General features: G+C 39.2%; 1 protein-coding gene and 1 long non-coding RNA gene across 5 annotated transcripts in view; one reads left to right on the top strand and one right to left on the bottom strand.

Moving 5' to 3' along the window:
* Positions 1-10,000, bottom strand: part of LOC141278819 (uncharacterized) — a 91,471-nt gene extending 81,471 nt beyond the window's left edge. Inside the window, exon 1 of the long non-coding RNA XR_012332160.1 lies at positions 9,851-10,000. This is a non-coding gene — a long non-coding RNA (uncharacterized lncRNA). The remainder of the gene's footprint in view (positions 1-9,850) is intronic.
* A 161-nt stretch (positions 10,001-10,161) lies between these two features.
* Positions 10,162-18,615, top strand: part of USP38 (ubiquitin specific peptidase 38) — a 61,982-nt gene continuing 53,528 nt past the window's right edge. For 2 of the 4 annotated variants that reach the window (XM_073805530.1, XM_019926519.3), the window contains exons 1-2: positions 10,163-11,346; positions 12,878-13,013. In XM_073805530.1, the coding sequence (XP_073661631.1) occupies positions 10,665-11,346; positions 12,878-13,013 (818 nt within the window). In that variant the 5' untranslated portion in view covers positions 10,163-10,664. Of the gene's footprint in view, positions 11,347-12,877; positions 13,014-13,608; positions 13,628-18,615 lie in introns of those variants that run through there. The other 2 variants (XM_033857337.2, XM_033857338.2) reach the window with 2 other exon arrangements.

The raw sequence follows: 18,615 nt of genomic DNA, 5'->3' as shown, positions 1-18,615 counted from the left end.
AGATGGATCTCGGAGAATGACCGTGGACTATCGTAAGCTTAACCAGGTGGAGACTCCAACTACAGTTACTCTACCAGATGTGGTTTCATTGCTTGAGCAAATTAACACATTCCTTGGTATCTGGTATGCAGCTACTGATCTTACAAATGTTTTTTCTCTATACCTATTGGTAGGATCACCAGAAGCAGTTTGTTTCCAGCTAGCAAGGCCAGCAGCAATACACCTTCACTTTCCTGTCTCAGGGGACTAAACTCTCCAGTCCTAACTTAGGGGATCATAATTTAATTCACAAGTATCTTGATTGCCTTTCTCTTCCACAAGACATTACACTGCTCCATTACATTGATGACAGTATACGGATTGGACCTGGTGAGCAAAAGATGGACCTGGAATAGGAACTACTCTAGACTTAATGGTAAGACATTTGCATGCCACAGTGAGAAATAAATCTGCCTCTGTGGCCTCATGGGGAGTTCCCTAAATCAATTGACAGAGGAAGAGAAGACTCTGGCCTGGTTTACAGATGATTTTGGACAATATGCAAGCACCACCCAAAAGTGGATGGCTATAGCACTACATCCCCTTGTTCTGGGACATCCCTGAAGGACAGTAGTGAAGGAACTCCTCCAAGCAGGTGAACTTCAAGCAGTGAACCTGGCTGTTCACTTTCAATGGAAGGAGAAATGGCCAGACATATGATTACATACTGAATCACTTTTTCCCCAGCCACCCCTGTATTCACCCAATGTTCTCACAGACAAAGTGGTCATGGTGACAGGGATGGAGGTTATGCATGGGCTCAGCAACATGGACTTCCACTTACCAAGGCCTGGCTATGGCCACTGCTGAGTGCCCAACCTGTCAACGGCAGAGACCAACACCATGGCACGAGTTCCTTGGGTGGTAGCCAGCTATCTGGTGGCAGGTTGATTACACTGGACTCCTTCCATCATGGAAGGGGGAATATTTTGTTCTTACTGGAATAAACATTTACTCTGGATATAAATTTGTGGATATAAATTTGTCTCCCCTGCACACAATGCTTTTGCCAAAACTACCATCCATGAACTTACAGAATACTTTATCCACCATCATAGTATTCTACACAGCATTGCTTCTGATCAAGGAACTCACTTCACAGCAAATGAAGTGAGGCAATGGACCCATGCTCATGAAATTCACTGATCTTACCATGTATCCCACCATCCTGAAGCAGATGGCTTGACAGAATGGTGGAATAGCCTTTTGAAGACTCAGTCACGGTGCCACTAGGTGACTAGAACTTGCAGGACTGTAGCAAAGTTCTCCAGAATGCTGTATATGCTCTGAATCAGCATCCAATACATGGTGCTATTTCTCTCATAGCCAGGATTCACAGGTCCAGAAACCAAGGGATAGAAATGGGAGGGGTACCACTATTTCTCCTAGTGACATTTTTTGCAAAATGTTTGCTCCTTGTTCCTGTGACCTTATGCTCTGCTGCTGTAGAAGTCTTAGTTTCAAAGAGAAGAATTCTGCCACCAGGAAACGCAACAATGATTCCATCCCACTCATAAAAAAAAAAAAAAAAAAATGAGACGGCAAAAAAATGTCACAGATGAAGGAGCAAGGTAAAAACTACAAGACCAAATAAATGAAGAGGAAATAGGCAGTCTACCCAAAAAGGAATTCAGATAATGACAGTAAATATCATCCAGAATCTTGGAAATAGAATGGAGGTATGGATTGAGAAAATACAAGAAATGTTTAACAAAGATCTAGAAGAACTAAAGAACAAACAGAGATGAACAACACAATAACTGAAATGAAACATACACTAGAAGGAATCAATAATAGGATAATTGAGGCACAAGGACGAATAAGTGAGCTGGAAGACAAAATGGTGGAAATAACTGCTGATGAGTAGAATAAAGAAAAAGGAATGAAAAGAATTGAAGACCACCTCAGAGACCTCTGGGACAACACTAAACGCACCAACAATCAAACTATAGGGGTTCCAGAAGAAGAAGAGAAAAAGAAAGAGTCTGAGAAAATATCTGAAGAGATTATAGTTGAAAACTTCCCTAACATGGGAAAGGAAATAGTCACCCAAGTCCAGGAAGCACAGAGAGTCCCAAACAGGATAAACCCTAGGAAAAACACACCAAGACACATATTAATCAAACTAACAAAAAAATAATTCAAAGAAAAAATATTAAAAGCAGCAAGGGAAAAACAAAAAGTAGAATACAAAGAAATCCCCATAAGGTTATCAGCTGATTTTTCAACGGAAACTCTGAAGGCCAGAAGGGAGTGGCAGGATACACTTAAAGTGATAAAAGAGAAAAACCTACAACCAAGATTATTCTACCCAGCAAGGATCTCAGTCAGATTCAGTGGAGAAGTTAAAAGCTTTTCAAACAAGCAAAAGCTAAGAGAATTCAGCACCACCAAACCAGCTTCACAACAAATGCTAAAGAAACTTCTCTAAGCAGGAAACACAAAAGAAAAAAAAGATTCACAAAACCAAACCAAAAACAATTAAGAAAATGGTAATAAGAACATACATATTGAATTTAATAACCTTGAATGTAAATGGATTAAATGCCCAAACCAAAAGACACAGACTGGCTGAATGGATACAAAAACAAGATGCATATATATGCTGTTTACAAGAGACCCACTTCAGACCTAGGGACACATAAGGACTGAAAGTGAAGGGATGGAAAAGATATTCCATGCAAATGGAAATCAAAAGAAAGTTGGAGTAGCAATACTTATATCACATAAAATAGACTAAAATAAAGACTGTTACAAGAGATAAGGAGGGACACTACATAGTGATCAAAGGATCAATCCAAGAAGAAGATATAACAATTGTAAATGTTTATGCACCCAACACAGGAGCACCTCAATATGTATGGCAAATGCTAACAACCATGAAAGGAGAAATTGACAGTAACACAATAATAGTAGGGGACTTTAACACCCCACTTACACCAATGGACAGATCATCCAAACAGAAAATTAATAAGGAAACACAAGCTTTAAATGACACAATAGACCAGACAGAGCTAATTGATATTTATAAAACTTCCACCCAAAAGTAGCAGAATACACTTTCTTCTCAAGTGCACGTGGAACATTCTCCAGTATAGATCACATCTTGGGTCACAAATCAAGCCTAAATAAATTTAAGAAAATTGAAATCATATCAAGCATCTTTCCTGACCACAATGCTATGAGATTGGAAATCAATTACAGGAAAAATACAGTAAAAATCACAAATACATGGAGGCTAAACAGTGCACTACTAAATAACCAAGAGATTACTGAAGAAATCAAAGAAGAAATAAAAAATACACTGAAACAAATGACAACAAAAACACGACGACCCAAAACCTATGGGACACAGCAGTTCTAAGATGGAAGTTCACAGCAATTCAATCTCACCTCAAGAAACAAGAAAAATCTCAAATAAATAATCTAACCTTACACTTAAAACAACTAGAGAAAGAAGGACAAAGAAAACCCAAAGTCAGTAGAAGGAAAGAAAGCATAAAGATCAGAGCAGAAATAAATAAAATAGAAATGAAGAAAACAATAGCAAAGATCAATAAAACTAAAAGCTGGTTCTTTGAAAAGATAAACAAAATTGATAAACCCTTAGCCAGACTCATCAAGAAAAAAAAGGAGAGGACACAAATCAATAAAATTAGAAATGAAAAAGGGAAAATCACAACTGACACTGCAGAAATACAAAGGATTATAAGAGATTACTACAAACAACTATATGCCAATAAAATGGACAACCATGAAGAAATGGACAAATTCTTGGAAGGTACAACTTTCCAAGACTGAACCAGGAAGAATTAGAAAATACAAACAGACCTATCACACGTAATGAAATTGAAACTGTAATTAGAAATCTTCCAACAAACAAAACTCCAGGACCAGATGGCTTCACTGGTGAATTCTATCAAATATTTAGAGAAGAGCTAACACTGATCCTTCTCAAACTCTTCCAGAAAATTGCAGAGGGAGAAACACTCCCAAATTCATTCTACAAAGCCACCATCAGCCTGATAACAAAAACAGAAAACGATATCACAAAAAAAAAAAATTATAGGCCAATATCACTGACGAACATAGATACAAAAATCCTGAAGAAAATGATAGCAAACAGAATCCAACAGCACATTAAAAGGATCATACACCATGATCAAGTGGGATTTATCCCAGGGATGCAAGGGTTCTTCAATATACACAAATCAATCAATGTGATACATCACATTAACAAATTAAGGAATAAAAACCATATGATACTCTCAGTAGATGCAGAAAAAGCTTTTGACAAAATTCAACACTGATTTATGATAAAAACTCTCCAGAAAATGGGCAGAGAGGAAACCTACCTCAACATAATAAAGGCCATATATGACAAACCCACAGCAAGCATCATACTCAATGGTGAAAACCTGAAAGCATTTCCACAAATATCAGGAACAAAACAAGGATATCCACTCTCACCACTCTTATTCAACATACTTTTGGAAATCCTAGCCACAGCAATCAGAGAAGAAAAAGAAATTAAAGGAATAAATATTGGAAAAGAAGAAGTAAAACTGTCACCTTCTGCCAACGACATGATAATATACATAGAAAATCCTAAAGATGCCACCAGAAAACTACTAGAACTAATCATTGAATTTGGTAAGGTTGCAGGATACAAAATTAATGCACAGAAATCTCTGGCATTCATATACACCAACAACGAAAAATCAGAAAGAGAAATTAGGAAATACTCTCATTAACCATTGCAACAAAAAGAATAAAATACCTAGGAATAAACCTGCCTAAGGAGGTGAAAGACCTGTACTCAGAAAACTACAAAATACTGATGAAAGCAATCAACGATGACATAAACACATAGAGAAATATATCATGTTCTTGGATTGGAAGAATCAATATTGTGAAAATGACTATATTACCCAAAGCAATCTACAGATTCAATGCAATCCCTATCAAACTACCAATGGCATTCTTCATAGAATTAGAACAAAAAATTTTACAATTCGTATGGAAACACAAAAGACCCCGAATAGCCAAAGCAATCTTCAAAAAGAAAAACAGCGTTGGAGGAATCAGGCTCCCTGACTTCAAACTATACCACAAAGCTACAGTAATCAAGATAGTATGGTACTGAAACAAAACCAGAAATATAGATCAATGGTACAAGACAGAATGCCCAGAGATACACCCACATACATATGGGCACTTAATTTATGACAAAGGAGGCAAGAACATACAATGGAGAAAAGACAGCCTCTTCAACAAGTGGTGCTGGGAAAACTGGACCGTTACATGTAACAGAATGAAATTAGGACACTACCTAACACCATACACAAAAATAAACGCCAAATCATTAAAGACTTAAATGTAAGACCAGACACTATTAAACTCTTAGAGGAAAACATAGGACAAACACTCTTTGACATAAACCACAGCAAGATCTTTTTTGACCCACCTCCTAGAGTAATGGAAATAGAAATAAAACTAAACAAATGGGACCTAATGAAACTTAAAAGCTTTTGCACAACAAAGGAAACCATAAATAAGACAAAAAGACAACCCTCAGAATGGGAAAAATATTTGCAAATGAAACAACAGGCAAAGGATTAATCTCCAAAATATACAAACAGCTCATGGAGCTCAATATCAAAAAAACAAACAATCCAGTTAAAAAATGGGTGGAAGCACACATATGGACACCTTATCTTTGATAAAGGTGGCAGGAATGCACAGTGGAGAAAGAACAGCCTCTTCAATAAGTGGTGCAGGGAAAACTGGACAGGTACATGTAAAAGTATGAGATTAGATCACTCCCTAACACCATACACAAAAATAAGCTCAAAATGGATTAAAGACCTAAATGTAAGGCCAGAAACTATCAAACTCTTAGAGGAAAACATAGGCAGAACACTCTATGACATAAATCACAGCAAGATCCTTTCTGACCCACCTCCTAGAGAAATGGAAATAAAAACAAAAATAAACAAATGGGACCTAATGAAACTTCAAAGCTTTTGCACAGCAAAGGAAACCATAAACAACACCAAAAGACAACCCTCAGAATGGGAGAAAATATTTTCAAATGAAGCAACTGACAAAGGATTAATCTCCAAAATTTACAAGCAGCTCATTCAGCTCAATAACAAAAAACAAACAACCCAATCCAAAAATGGGCAGAAGACCTAAATAGACATTTCTCCAAAGAAGATATACAGACTGCCAACAAACAAATGAAAGAATGCTCAACATCATTAATCATTAGAGAAATGCAAATCAAAACTACAATGAGATATCATCTCACACCAGTCAGAATGGCCATCATCAAAAAATCTAGAAACAATAAATGCTGGAGAGGGTGTGGAGAAAAGGGAACACTCTTGCACTGCTGGTGGCAATGTGAATTGGTTCAGCCACTATGGAGAACAGTATGGAGGTTCCTTAAAAAACTACAAATAGAACTACCATATGACCCAGCAATCCCACTACTGGGCATATACCCTGAGAAAACCAAAATTCAAAAAGAGTCATGTACCAAAATGTTCACTGCAGCTCTATTTACAATAGCCCGGAGATGGAAACAACCTAAGTGCCCATCATCGGATGAATGGATAAAGAAGATGTGGCACATATATACAATGGAATATTACTCAGCCACAAAAAGAAACGAAATTGAGCTATTTGTAATGAGGTGGATAGACCTAGAGTCTGTCATACAGAGTGAAGTAAGTCAGAAAGAAAAAGATAAATACCATATGCTAACACATATATATGGAATTTAAGAAAAAAAATGTCATGAAGAACCTAGGGGTAAGACAGGAATAAAGACGCAGACCTACTGGAGAATGGACTTGAGGATATGGGGAGGGGGAAGTGTAAGCTGTGACAAAGCGAGAGAGAGTCATGGACATATATACACTACCAAACGTAAGGTAGATAGCTAGTGGGAAGCAGCCGCATGGCACAGGGATATGGGCTCGGTGCTTTGTGACCACCTGGAGGGGTGGGATAGGGAGAGTAGGAGGGAGGGAGATGCAAGAGGGAAGAGATATGGGAACATATGTATATGTATAACTGATTCACTTTGTTATAAAGCAGAAACTAACACACCATTGTAAAGCGATTGTACCGCAATAAAGATGTTAAAAAAAAAAAAAGGGTGGAAGACCTAAATAGACATTTCACCAAGGAAGACATACAGATGGTCAAGAGGCACATGAAAAGATGCTCAATATCACTAATCATTAGAGAAATGCAAATCAAAACTACAATGAGGTATCACCTCAGGCCCATCAGAATGGCTATCATCAAAAAATCTACAAACAATAGTTGGAGAGGGTGTGGAGAAAAGGGAACCCTCTTGCACTGTTGCTGGGAATGTAAATTGATACAGCCACTATGGAGAACAGTATGGAGGTTTCTTAAAAAACTAAAAATAGAACTACCATATGACCCAGCAATCCCACTCCTGGGCATATACCCTGAGAAAACCATAATTCAAAAAGTGACATGTACCACAATGTTCACTGCAGCACTATTTACAATAGCCAGGACATGGAACCAACCTAAATGTCCATCAACAGATGAATGGATAAAAATGTGGCACATATATACAATGGAATATTACTCAGCCATAAAGAGAAACGAAATTGAGTTATTTGTAGTGAGTTGAATGGACCTAGAGTCTGTCATACAGAATGAAGTAAGTCAAAAAGAGAAAAATACTGTATGCTAACGCATATATATATGGAATCTAAAAAAAAAAAAAAACGGTACTGATGAACCTAGTTGTAGGGCAGGAATAAAGAGGTAAACATAGAAAATGAACTTGAGGACATGGGGTGGGAGGGTGAAGCTGGGGCAAAGTGAGAGTAGCATGAACATATATACACTACAGAATGAGAAGCAGCAGCATAGCACAGGGAAATCGGCTTGGTGCCTTGCGATGACTTAGAGGGGTGGGATAGGGAGGATGGGAGGGAGGCTCAAGAGGGAGGGGATATGGGGACATGTGTATGCATATGGCTGATTTGCTTCGTTGCGCAACAGAAACTAACACAATATTGTGAAGCAATTATACTCCAATAAAGATCTATTTTTTAAAAAAACATGCAAAGAAGGGAATTAGTGTGCTGGCTGGGGTGATTAATCCTCACTATCAAGAGGAAATTGGACAGCAACTCTACTATTAATACAATGGAGATAAGGAATGCATTGTCTGGAATACAAGAGATCCCTTAGGGCATCTCTTAGTATTACTATGCTCTGTGATTAAAATCAATGGAAATCTACAACAATCCAATCCAGGTAGGACTAGTAATGGCCCAGATTCTTCAGGAATGAAGGTTTGGGTCACTCCACCAAGCAAAGAACTACAACCAGCTGAGGTACTTGCTGAAGGCAAAGGAAATACGAAATAGTAGTGGGAAAAGGCTGTTATAAATACCAACTATAACATGACCATTTACAGACTTATAAGTATTTCCTCCTTTTTTCGTTGTGAATGTGTAATATATTTGCTTAGTATATATAACAAAAATATTTGCTTAGATTATATATTAATATATATAACAAATATAACAAATATTGTTTTCTTTCCTCTGTTATTCCCTTGTCACATAACATAGGATGTAAGATAGTCATTAAGTATTGTTAATTTTACATCTCAGCATTTAAGTTACAGGATATCAGCAAATCCACAATCCTACCACTCAGTCCTCTTAATGCTTTACTTTCTACCTTATTTTTGTCTTCCAACGTGGCACCATTCCCAGTAAAGGCGAACTTTCCTCTGTAGTTTTACTTCCATCTATTGGAAAAGGAAAAGTTCCAAAGCTATTCCTGTGTTCTAGCATGACTGTCTTAGATCCATCAATTACTTCATATCTCTTTTATCTTCAATCTCTTCCTGCAAACTAACTCGGTCTCAAGTTTCCTCTACCCAGCTCCTACCTTGTCTAAACAGCCATTCTTTTCAAGATTATCCTTACTGATGTGTTAAATATATTGGTGTAACCATTTTGTAAATTGGTAAAAACCAAAACACTATTAAGCAAGGTAAACAACTTACAATTTTGTTCCTTTTTCTACTGGACATTTCAACTAAACCGTTTTAAAGTTTCGTCTGTATTACAGGCCGTTAACGTCTGACATCACAATCATATTAGTCAAGTCTTAACGGAGCTATAATTAGGCAATATTTTCCAATTTAAAGGTCTCCAATTAAAGCCTAAATTCTTATGGTGAATCCTTGGAATTTAACTTGAAAGAGTACAAGCGTGATGACTCCATCTATTCTTCTTTATTGTAAACCATCTTCAGTGTCAGCCTACACGTAAATACTGTGAAAATTTCACCTTTTTTATTTTCAAAGTACTCTTTCATTCTTTCTCACCTGTCATTTTCCTTACTCTCCCCCCATTTTTCGGACAACATAAATTTTCGACACGCCACAAAAGCTCATTAAAAAGATATTTGCTAAAGATAACGGATCGTCTCCAAACGCATATGGCCACCAGTACAGCCCTTACTTTAATAACCACACGCAAGAGAAAGGCAATCTCATTTAGGAACCCTAGCTCATTTCTTGATGAATGGGCCACGACCTCAAACGATTTCCCTTCAATCCGGATTTTGAGTTCTTTTCCTTACTTTCTCCCCAAATGCTCTTCTACTCGTGTTTCCAAAACTTTCCCATTCACAAGATTTTACCTAAATAAAACTTTCTCGGCCTTTCACAAGTAACCTGACTCGGACAGAACGGATAGAGATAGGAAGGTGGAACTCGTAGAGTCGTAGTCACCTCCAACGCGTCCGCTCCCGGCCGCTTCTCCCGGGAAGCCTCCTGTGACTTACACACGATCCCCAGTGACACTACGGTAGCCGCCCCACTCAGCCAGAGGCAGCCGCGCCAGCGCAGCAGCTAAGCTGCGGGTCAGCGACGGGGTACCAGCGCGGCCTATGAGGTAGGAGGCGATTGTGGGCGGAGGACGGTGAGAGGGGAGGGAGGAAAGGAGTGGGGCGGGGCGAAGGGGCGGAGGGGCGGGCCTTTCCGGAGGTTCCAACGTCCTCCACTTCCTGTTTGCCGGACCTTCTGAATCCGGGTCAAGGGTGTCCACCCCCTCTTCTCCCCGGCTGATCCGGCACCGTCCGTGACAGCGGCTCCTGACTCAACCCGGGGCGGTTTTCATCCTACGACCTGCCGGAGCCCGGACTCCCACAACTGCCGCAGAACGCGGAGGCGTGCTTCCTCATCCACTGGCTCGCAGCCCCGGCCCCTGAGCACCCGTAGCCGCCAGGGGACCCCGCTGGCCCCTCAGAGCTGATGCTGAGGCCCCGCGGGCCCGGGGCGGCGGCGGAGTGCGGGCCTCTGGCTTCTTAGGCCCATCGCGGGCGGTGCCGATTCTTACGCGCCCCAGGCTTGCCAACTCCCGCCCGGGCTTGGATGGGCCCCCCTGCCCGATAAATGTGGCTACTGAGGCAGCGGTGGCGGTGGTCGGTCCCGCTGCTGCTGCTGCGCTCCAAGTTCACCTCCGCCCCGGGGCTCTCCTGGCCCACCCTGGGGCCGTGGCCGCCCGCTCCTTCCTCACTGGGCCGGGCCTTGCAGCGTGGCGACAATGGACAAGATCCTGGAGGGCCTGGTGAGTTCTTCGCACCCGCTGCCCCTCAAGCGGGTGATCGTGCGGAAGGTGGTGGAGTCGGCGGAGCATTGGCTGGACGAGGCGCAATGCGAGGCCATGTTTGACCTCACGACGCGGCTCATCCTGGAGGGCCAGGACCCCTTTCAGCGGCAGGTGGGCCATCAAGTGCTGGAGGCCTACGCGCGCTACCACCGGCCAGAGTTCGAGTCCTTCTTCAATAAGACGTTCGTGCTGGGCCTCCTCCAACAGGGCTACCACTCGCTGGACAGGAAGGACGTAGCCATCCTGGACTACATTCACAACGGCCTGAAGCTGATCATGAGCTGCCCGTCGGTGCTGGACCTCTTCAGCCTGCTGCAGGTGGAGGTGCTGCGGATGGTGTGTGAGAGGCCGGAGCCGCAGCTTTGCGCCCGACTGAGCGACCTCCTGACCGACTTCGTGCAGTGCATCCCCAAGGGGAAATTGTCCATCACCTTCTGCCAACAGCTGGTTCGAACGATAGGCCACTTCCAGTGCGTGTCCACCCAGGAGAAAGAGCTGCGGGAATATGTCTCACAGGTGACAAAAGTGAGTAACTTGCTCCAGAACATCTGGAAGGCCGAGCCCTCCACCTTGCTGCCTTCCCTGCAAGAAGTTTTTGCAAGCATTTCTTCCACAGGTAAGGGTCATTACATTGCGAGAAAATCTCTCTTGGAAATTTAGTGTGTGTCTCTTACGTACACACCGTGTTTGTTTCCCTGCTCTGAAAACATCTTAATGGGAGAGGACATCTTAACACCTTCATCCAAATTCTTATCCACTGCCCTATTCAGGCTGTCACTTTGGACATTAAAAAACGGGCAGTGTTTCCAGTTTAGAGGCTGAGAACGTCGAGGTCTAAGACCTTTGGCAGCAAACAAGTTGCTTAACTACCCAGCTTCTGCTCAAGTTATGGAATGCTTTGAAGATGACAGCTACTATGTGAAAGCTTCTATTCATTAGTGACTAATGGCCGCATAATAATGTTTACTGTATCATCATTGTACTGTGATTCTGTCATCTTGCTGTCATGAGTTTTTCCTTAGTTTCTGAATTTTTCCATTTTTTAATTCATGGACTGTGTGCCATTTATTATTAGATTATCCTAGTTAACTGTGTCGTTGTTGAATATTGACATTTTATGTCTGCAGTAGTTTGTGAGAGTAGATACAGGTGGACGAGTGAAGGGAAAGAGCATGAAGACTTAAATAGGTGTTTTTGCGCTCCAGGTGTCAATAGCCCACGGATCATGTCCTTAGAAATCCGGGAGGGATCAGGTGATACTTAGCAGGAAAATGCTTTCTCACTCGGGAATTTTACCTGTATGTTTGCATTCCTTGTTCGGACATGGAGCTTCCAGCTCTGTAAGTTGTGAAACAATAGATCCAAAACTGTGTTCACTCCCTCTCTGCTTGGTACAATCGTTCTCTGGCTGTTGTTCGAAATTGAACTTGTGAAGGAGATATCCTCCTTTTATGTTGAGAATAAGAAATAAGAGTAGAGTTTTAACAGGCTCCATGCTTTCCTGATGAATTAAGTACATTTATGAAAGAATTACCAACTATATATTTGCATTATCTGAGTTTTGGTTTATTTTTTAATTGTAATTTTTTATGTATTGCCTGTGTTGCTATAACAGTTCGATTTCCCCAGAACTTTTTCACCTGTAGTAGTAAAGCTGCTCATCTTGGATTTGCTTAATTTTCATGTAGTTTAAGCAAAGTCCCCCCCAAATTTATCTTAGTTTCTACTTCTTTAAGTGATTTTAAAAATTTTCCTTAGAACAATGTGATGACTACTATAATTAATAGGGGTAAGTTACTTTGGAGGATCTAAAATGGGAATTATGATACCTTGCATGTCTTTTCTGACTACTGCTTTACAAATGAATATTTTAACACGACAATAACAATATTAAAGAATGCAAGAAAATAAAGTAATTTACGGACTAAATATGGCCATAGTGAAGAATAGTTTTTATGTTGCAGTACTGTCGAACTACTACTCTTAATCTCTCGTTTCTGCAGTTTAACATTCCTTGTATGTTAGAGTCTACCCATGAGATGGAGTGTAACAACTGCCTGGTGGAGGGGTGGTAAATTGTTGTTCTCTCTGAATACTTCCCTTGAACCTTCTTGCCATGTTCCTTTTTCTTTTCATTTAAAAAATAGATGCATCATTTGAACCTTCTGTGGCATTGGCAAGCCTTGTGCAGCACATTCCTCTTCAGATGATAACAGTTCTCATCAGGAGCCTTACTACAGATCCAAATGTAAAAGATGCAAGTATGACCCAAGCTCTTTGCAGGTACTTCTTCATAACACCATAGATGGTAATTGTAGATTTGGGAGGAGGAGATATTTTGCTGTATTTTGTGGGTAATGAAAAACTTAGGGAAATGTTTAAAACTGATATTGTGGAATCAAATATATAAAGACTCTCCAAATTAATTGAAATGAATTGTTTACCTTACTATAGGCTTGACAGGCATCCAGTAACTCACATATCTGTTTTCTATTCAGCTTTTTTAAATTCCAAAAATATAGCACACATATACACTTACTGTTCAGCCAGGAGTTGGTTGGATTATCAATATATTTTACTAATTTCTTTGCTCAGTATTGTTGCCTGCAACCTATTTCCTCCCTCTGGGATCTTTTTTTTTCTGGCTAAGTATATACTTTTACTTAGTACATACTTTTACTTTCTCTTTCAACCAGGACCTCTGGGTAATACTTTCTTAGCCTTTGTTTGAAATGGTGTTTTTTTCTTGCTTATTCCCAAGTAGATGATTTGGCAAGATACAGAATTCTAATTTAATAATTATTTTCTCTTAGCATTTTGAAAATAATACTGCATTGTCTTCTGGCATCTATTGTTGCTGATGTGGAGTCTGCAGTCAATTTGATTATCGTTCCTTTGTGAGTAGTTAGGGTCTTCTGGTAATGTTTATGCTTTTCTCTTTATCCTTGATGTTTTGCAGTTTTATTCTTATATTTCTAGGTGTAAACTTAATGTTATTTTTGCTTCTCAGAACTCTTGTGCTTTTGTTAATTCAATCATTCATTCTTTCAACTATTAAAATCACATTTATTGGGCACTTACTATGAGTGCCAAGCAGTGTTTAAAAACCTCATTGAACAAATGGGTAGAAATATCCTAACGGGCTTCTAGCTGGGGAGGCAGGCAGGCAATATCAGTAACATATTTGAAGAGATACATCCTGATCTCAGAGATGCTAAAATGTGGAAAGGTACAGTCATTGGTGTTCTAGTTTAGATTACAGGACTTTTCTTGCCTTAGTGGTACACAAACTAAATTTTACATCCTAAAACTGATTTTGTTTTAGATTTCATTAAGTATGGTAAGTAAAATAATTTTGTATGTTGGATAGTGATGAGCGTTTTTGGAAAAAAGTAGATAGGAAAGCAAGAAAGCATGGGGAATGGTTTGCAATTTTAAATATGATAGATGAGGAAGGCCTCACTGAGAAGGTGACCATGAAATAAAGATATGAAGGAAATGAGGGTGCAGACCTTGTGGTGATCTAAGGGGAAGAGCATCAATACTGTCTTATAATTTACTAGTTTTTCCTTCAAAGATACCCATTTATAGAGATTATTCCAGTTATTGAGTGTCTTTATTTCAATGACTATATTTTTCTAATTGAGCTTTTCCTGTCTTCCTGTTCTTGTTTCATATCTGTCTGGTTTTGTTTTATAATTTTTTTCTATTTATTTCCTGTGTGCACATATATGTGTGTATGCATAGCACATTTAAATAAAATGTAAGCATTTATTTATTTATTTTTGGCTGTGTCAGGTCTTAGTTGTGGTGCGTGGGCTTCTCTCTAGTTGTGGTGCGTGGGCTTCTCTCTAGTTGTGGTGTGTGGGGTTCCTCTTCTCTAGTTGTGTCACGTGGGCTCTGTAGTTGTGGCACATGGGCTCTCTAGTTGTGGCACATGGGCTCTAGTTGAGGCTCATGAGCTCAGTAGTTGTGGTGTGCGGGCTTAGTTGCCCTGCAGCATGTGGGATCTTAGTTCAAGAAGAAGATAGGAACCCGCGCCCCTGCATTGTAAGGCAGATTCTTTACCACTGGACCACCAGGGAAGTCCCCTAAAATGTAAGGATTTAGAACAGTGGTTTCTGTGCACCTGTTGTAAATTACAGTCATAAAGTAACCTGTAAACTTAAGTATTTATTTTGGGTTCTCAGAAAGCTCCATGTGTACAATTCTCGCCCTCTAGCATTTAGTCTTTTTTTCCTCTTTTTTTCTTATAGTTGATTTATAATGTTCTGTATGGCACTCTTAGTCTTAATTTTTTAACCTCTTCAAAACAACCATAGTGTCCAATTTACGAATTTATTTTTAAGATATATTTGTAAATTAATTTTTACCTATGTTTCTATGGAAAGTTGTGATCCAGTTTCCATTGCATTTCCAATTTATCTGACATGATCCTATTTAACTTATAATATACCTGGAGTAATTATTCTTGTATTGCAAATGTAATTGAAAAGAATAGTAATGTTTACTTTTATCACACTCCCACCTTCTACTCCCCCATACTCTACGCTTCCCCACACATAGCACTTGTCATGCTTTACTGTCATTTTCTGTAATCCAAAGAAATGCAAATGCAGGTATTGTACAAGAACCAGATAGTAACATTAAAGTATGAAATAGGCCGGGGTAACTGAAGTAATAGGGAATGGGGTATACAAGCATTTTCTGAAAGAGAAAGCTGATCCTCAACTCCAGTTGTCTTGTTATCACAGGGAAATTTGAGTTCAGTGTTGCTAATCTGATTTTTCAAAAGGAGACTGAAATCCAGTTTTTATGTGGAGTTTTCTAATATTTAAAACATTGGAACAAATAAAACTGAAGGCTGGATCTAGCCCTTAAGCTGCTACCTACAATAAAGTGAAAATTGGCTTTATTCTCTACAAATTAAGATTAAATCTATTTTGTGGCCTTTCATAATATTGCCAATTTTAAGATTTTCAAGTTGCATGTACTTTTTTTGGCTATAGAGAGAAATGGTTTCATTTGTTCAACAAATTTGAGCTCCATTTTAATGCAGATCAAAGATTAAAGATTAAAAAACAAAACAACAAGATCGCTGTTCTTAAGCCCACAATCTAACAGAGGAAACAAGATTTATTACAACTACAGCTAACTGTTCTTTAAATAGTAAGAAATTAAATCAGCCTATCACAGTTAAGTGTCCTTAAAATTCAAAGTGTAACCAATACATGGTGGATAAGATTACTGTAGTTAACCATAAAAATAACTGATTCTATAGTGCCTTTGTCTGAGAGGATTTGAGCATACGTAAGTCCAATCAAATTGAAGCAAGACTAGAATATAATTAAAGTGTAGCCAAAGGTGTTGCATTATACGCCAGCAGAGCTTAGTTCAGATACCAGTACTAGTACTTATTGTGTGACTGTTGAGAATTTCCTAACTTTCCTTATCAGTTTGAGGGCAGAAACCATATTTTACTATTATATTCTTAGCACTTAACACAGTGCCTATTATATAATAGATACTCAAATATTTTTTGAATGAGTGGTTTCTAATTTGTGTTACTTCTGGCTTGAAATATCTTTAGGGTGGTTAGGAGATTGGGTACACATGGGATAAGATAAAGACTAGAGGCTTATGAGATGGGAAGCTAGAAATGGAGAGGATGGAGGAAAAGGCTGATTGGGTGATTAGAGATAATGAAAAGCCATGGCCAAGTGGAATTTTGTACTCTGCCCCCTCACTCTTTACTAGTACCCCCCTTAGACCTGAGCTAAAGGGAGTTCTGGCCTTGGGCCCTGTGTGCTAGGGAGCCCAACCTGGTTCTACTCTGGGACTTTGCTCCCCATGGGGAAGAGTCCATACGGCCAAAGAGATGTGCGCACATGTATTCCTTATCTAAACCACATGTTTTTTTGTGCACGTATTTACGCTAAAAAATATATATACAATATGTACTCATGTGTTTTCTTTTAAACAAACAAAAAACAGTTTTAAAAAGATTTACCGGGCTTCCCTGGTGGCACAGTGGTTGAGAGTCTGCCTGCCGATGCAGGGGACATGCGTTCGTGCCCCGGTCCGGGAGGATCCCACATGCCGCGGAGCGGCTGGGCCCGTGAGCCATGGCCGCTGGGCCTGTGCGTCCGGAGCCTGTGCTCCGCAATGAGAGAGGCCACAGCAGTGAGAGGCCCGCGTACCGCAAAAAAAAAAAAAGATTTACTGGCATTTTTTTCTTTTTTAATTCAACAATATCTCAGACCTTTCTGTGTTAGATCCCTGTTGCTAGATTCATATTGATCTATCTCATCTTTTAAAACTCAACATAATGTTTCATAGTATCAATACCATAGTATATTTAGCCATTTCCTTATGATGGACATTTAGATAATTTGCATTTTTTCTGTATCATAAGCAGTGCTGCAGTGAATATACTCTTTGTACACAAATGCAAGTATCTCTACTTTCTACTTCATGTACTTAGAGTGGCCACAGACTTGTGAAAAACAGGCTAACAATAGTTGAGAGACGTGGAACAGCTGTTAGGGACTACTTTAATGACTTACAACCATCATTGTTGGCCAGAAAAACAAGAAGGGAGATAAAATGTGTGCAGGGAGCAGAGGGAACATACAAATAACTCGTAGTAAAATGAGTTTGAACTTCGGAGCCACTCTTAATGTCTGATGAAACATTTTAATCTTAAGAGCAAAAACCTTAATAAAGATAACACTCCAATGTTAATGTATTGATAGATAGTTTATAACATATCATATGAAAGTCAGTCCTTTTGACATGTTAGTTGCTCTTTTGGTCACGTGTTTATGTACTTAGTATTTATATTTTACATTTTGTACAATCAAAGTATTTATTTATTGCCACATGTGTAAATATTTGGAAGAAAGACATTCACAGTATTTCCAGTGTATTAACTCATTTAACCTTCACATCGGTCCTGTAAAATTTATCCGTAATCTACAGATAAGGAACTGAGACACAAAGAAGTGAAATAACTTACATAAGTATTTAGGGTTCCCCAGCTAATAAATGGTGAATTGAGATTTTTAAACTATATCATTCTGACTTTAAAATCCTGGTTTGTTTTACTATTTTTTTTATTATATAGTCCTCCCAATTGGATTACTGGATCAAATAATATTAACATTTGGCCCAGTTGCTTTCCAAAAGATCATAGCAGTCTTTTTCATTGTGGTTGATGTGTAACATTAAGGATAGTCTCCATCATACCCCATATTACTTTATCTTTATTTCCATTAAACGGGATTGGTACTCAAAAAGAAAAACACTCATTATTACAAAATTAGGCCACTTCAGTATTTACACATTTGGTGCCCTTTTTATCTATTTGAAATTTCTTCTTGTTGTCTTTATATAGTAAGATTTTGAAAGGGATGAAGAGACCTGTTTCACAATTCAAAATATAATCTTTTTTAACACTGCATTTCATATTTAGACTGTAATCACCAGAAAGGAGAAATTTTGGTCCGTATCCATATGTCTCAGTTCAGATAGCCATATTTTTGTTTTTTTAATATTTATTTATTGGCTGCATCTGGTCTTAGTTGCGGCACGTGGGCTCTTCATTGCAGTGCACGGGCTTCTCTCTAGTTGTGGTGCAGGCTCAGTAGCTGTGGCGTGTGGGCTCAGTAGTTGCAGCACTCGGGCTTAGTTGCCCCGTGGCATGTGGGATCTTAGTTCCCTAACCAGGGATTGAACCAGTGTCCCCTGCATTGAAAGATGGATTCTTAACCACTGTACCACCAGGAAAGTCCCAGATAGCCGTATTTTAACTGTTCTTCTTAGAGTAAATTTGCCTAATAAATTATTGATACCACTCACTATATAGCATGTTTAAAACTTTGCA

The sequence above is a fragment of the Tursiops truncatus genome, chromosome 5, assembly GCF_011762595.2.
Source record: "Tursiops truncatus isolate mTurTru1 chromosome 5, mTurTru1.mat.Y, whole genome shotgun sequence".
NCBI classification, from domain to species: Eukaryota; Metazoa; Chordata; class Mammalia; order Artiodactyla; family Delphinidae; genus Tursiops; species Tursiops truncatus.
This window is presented reverse-complemented; position numbering and strand designations above follow the sequence as displayed.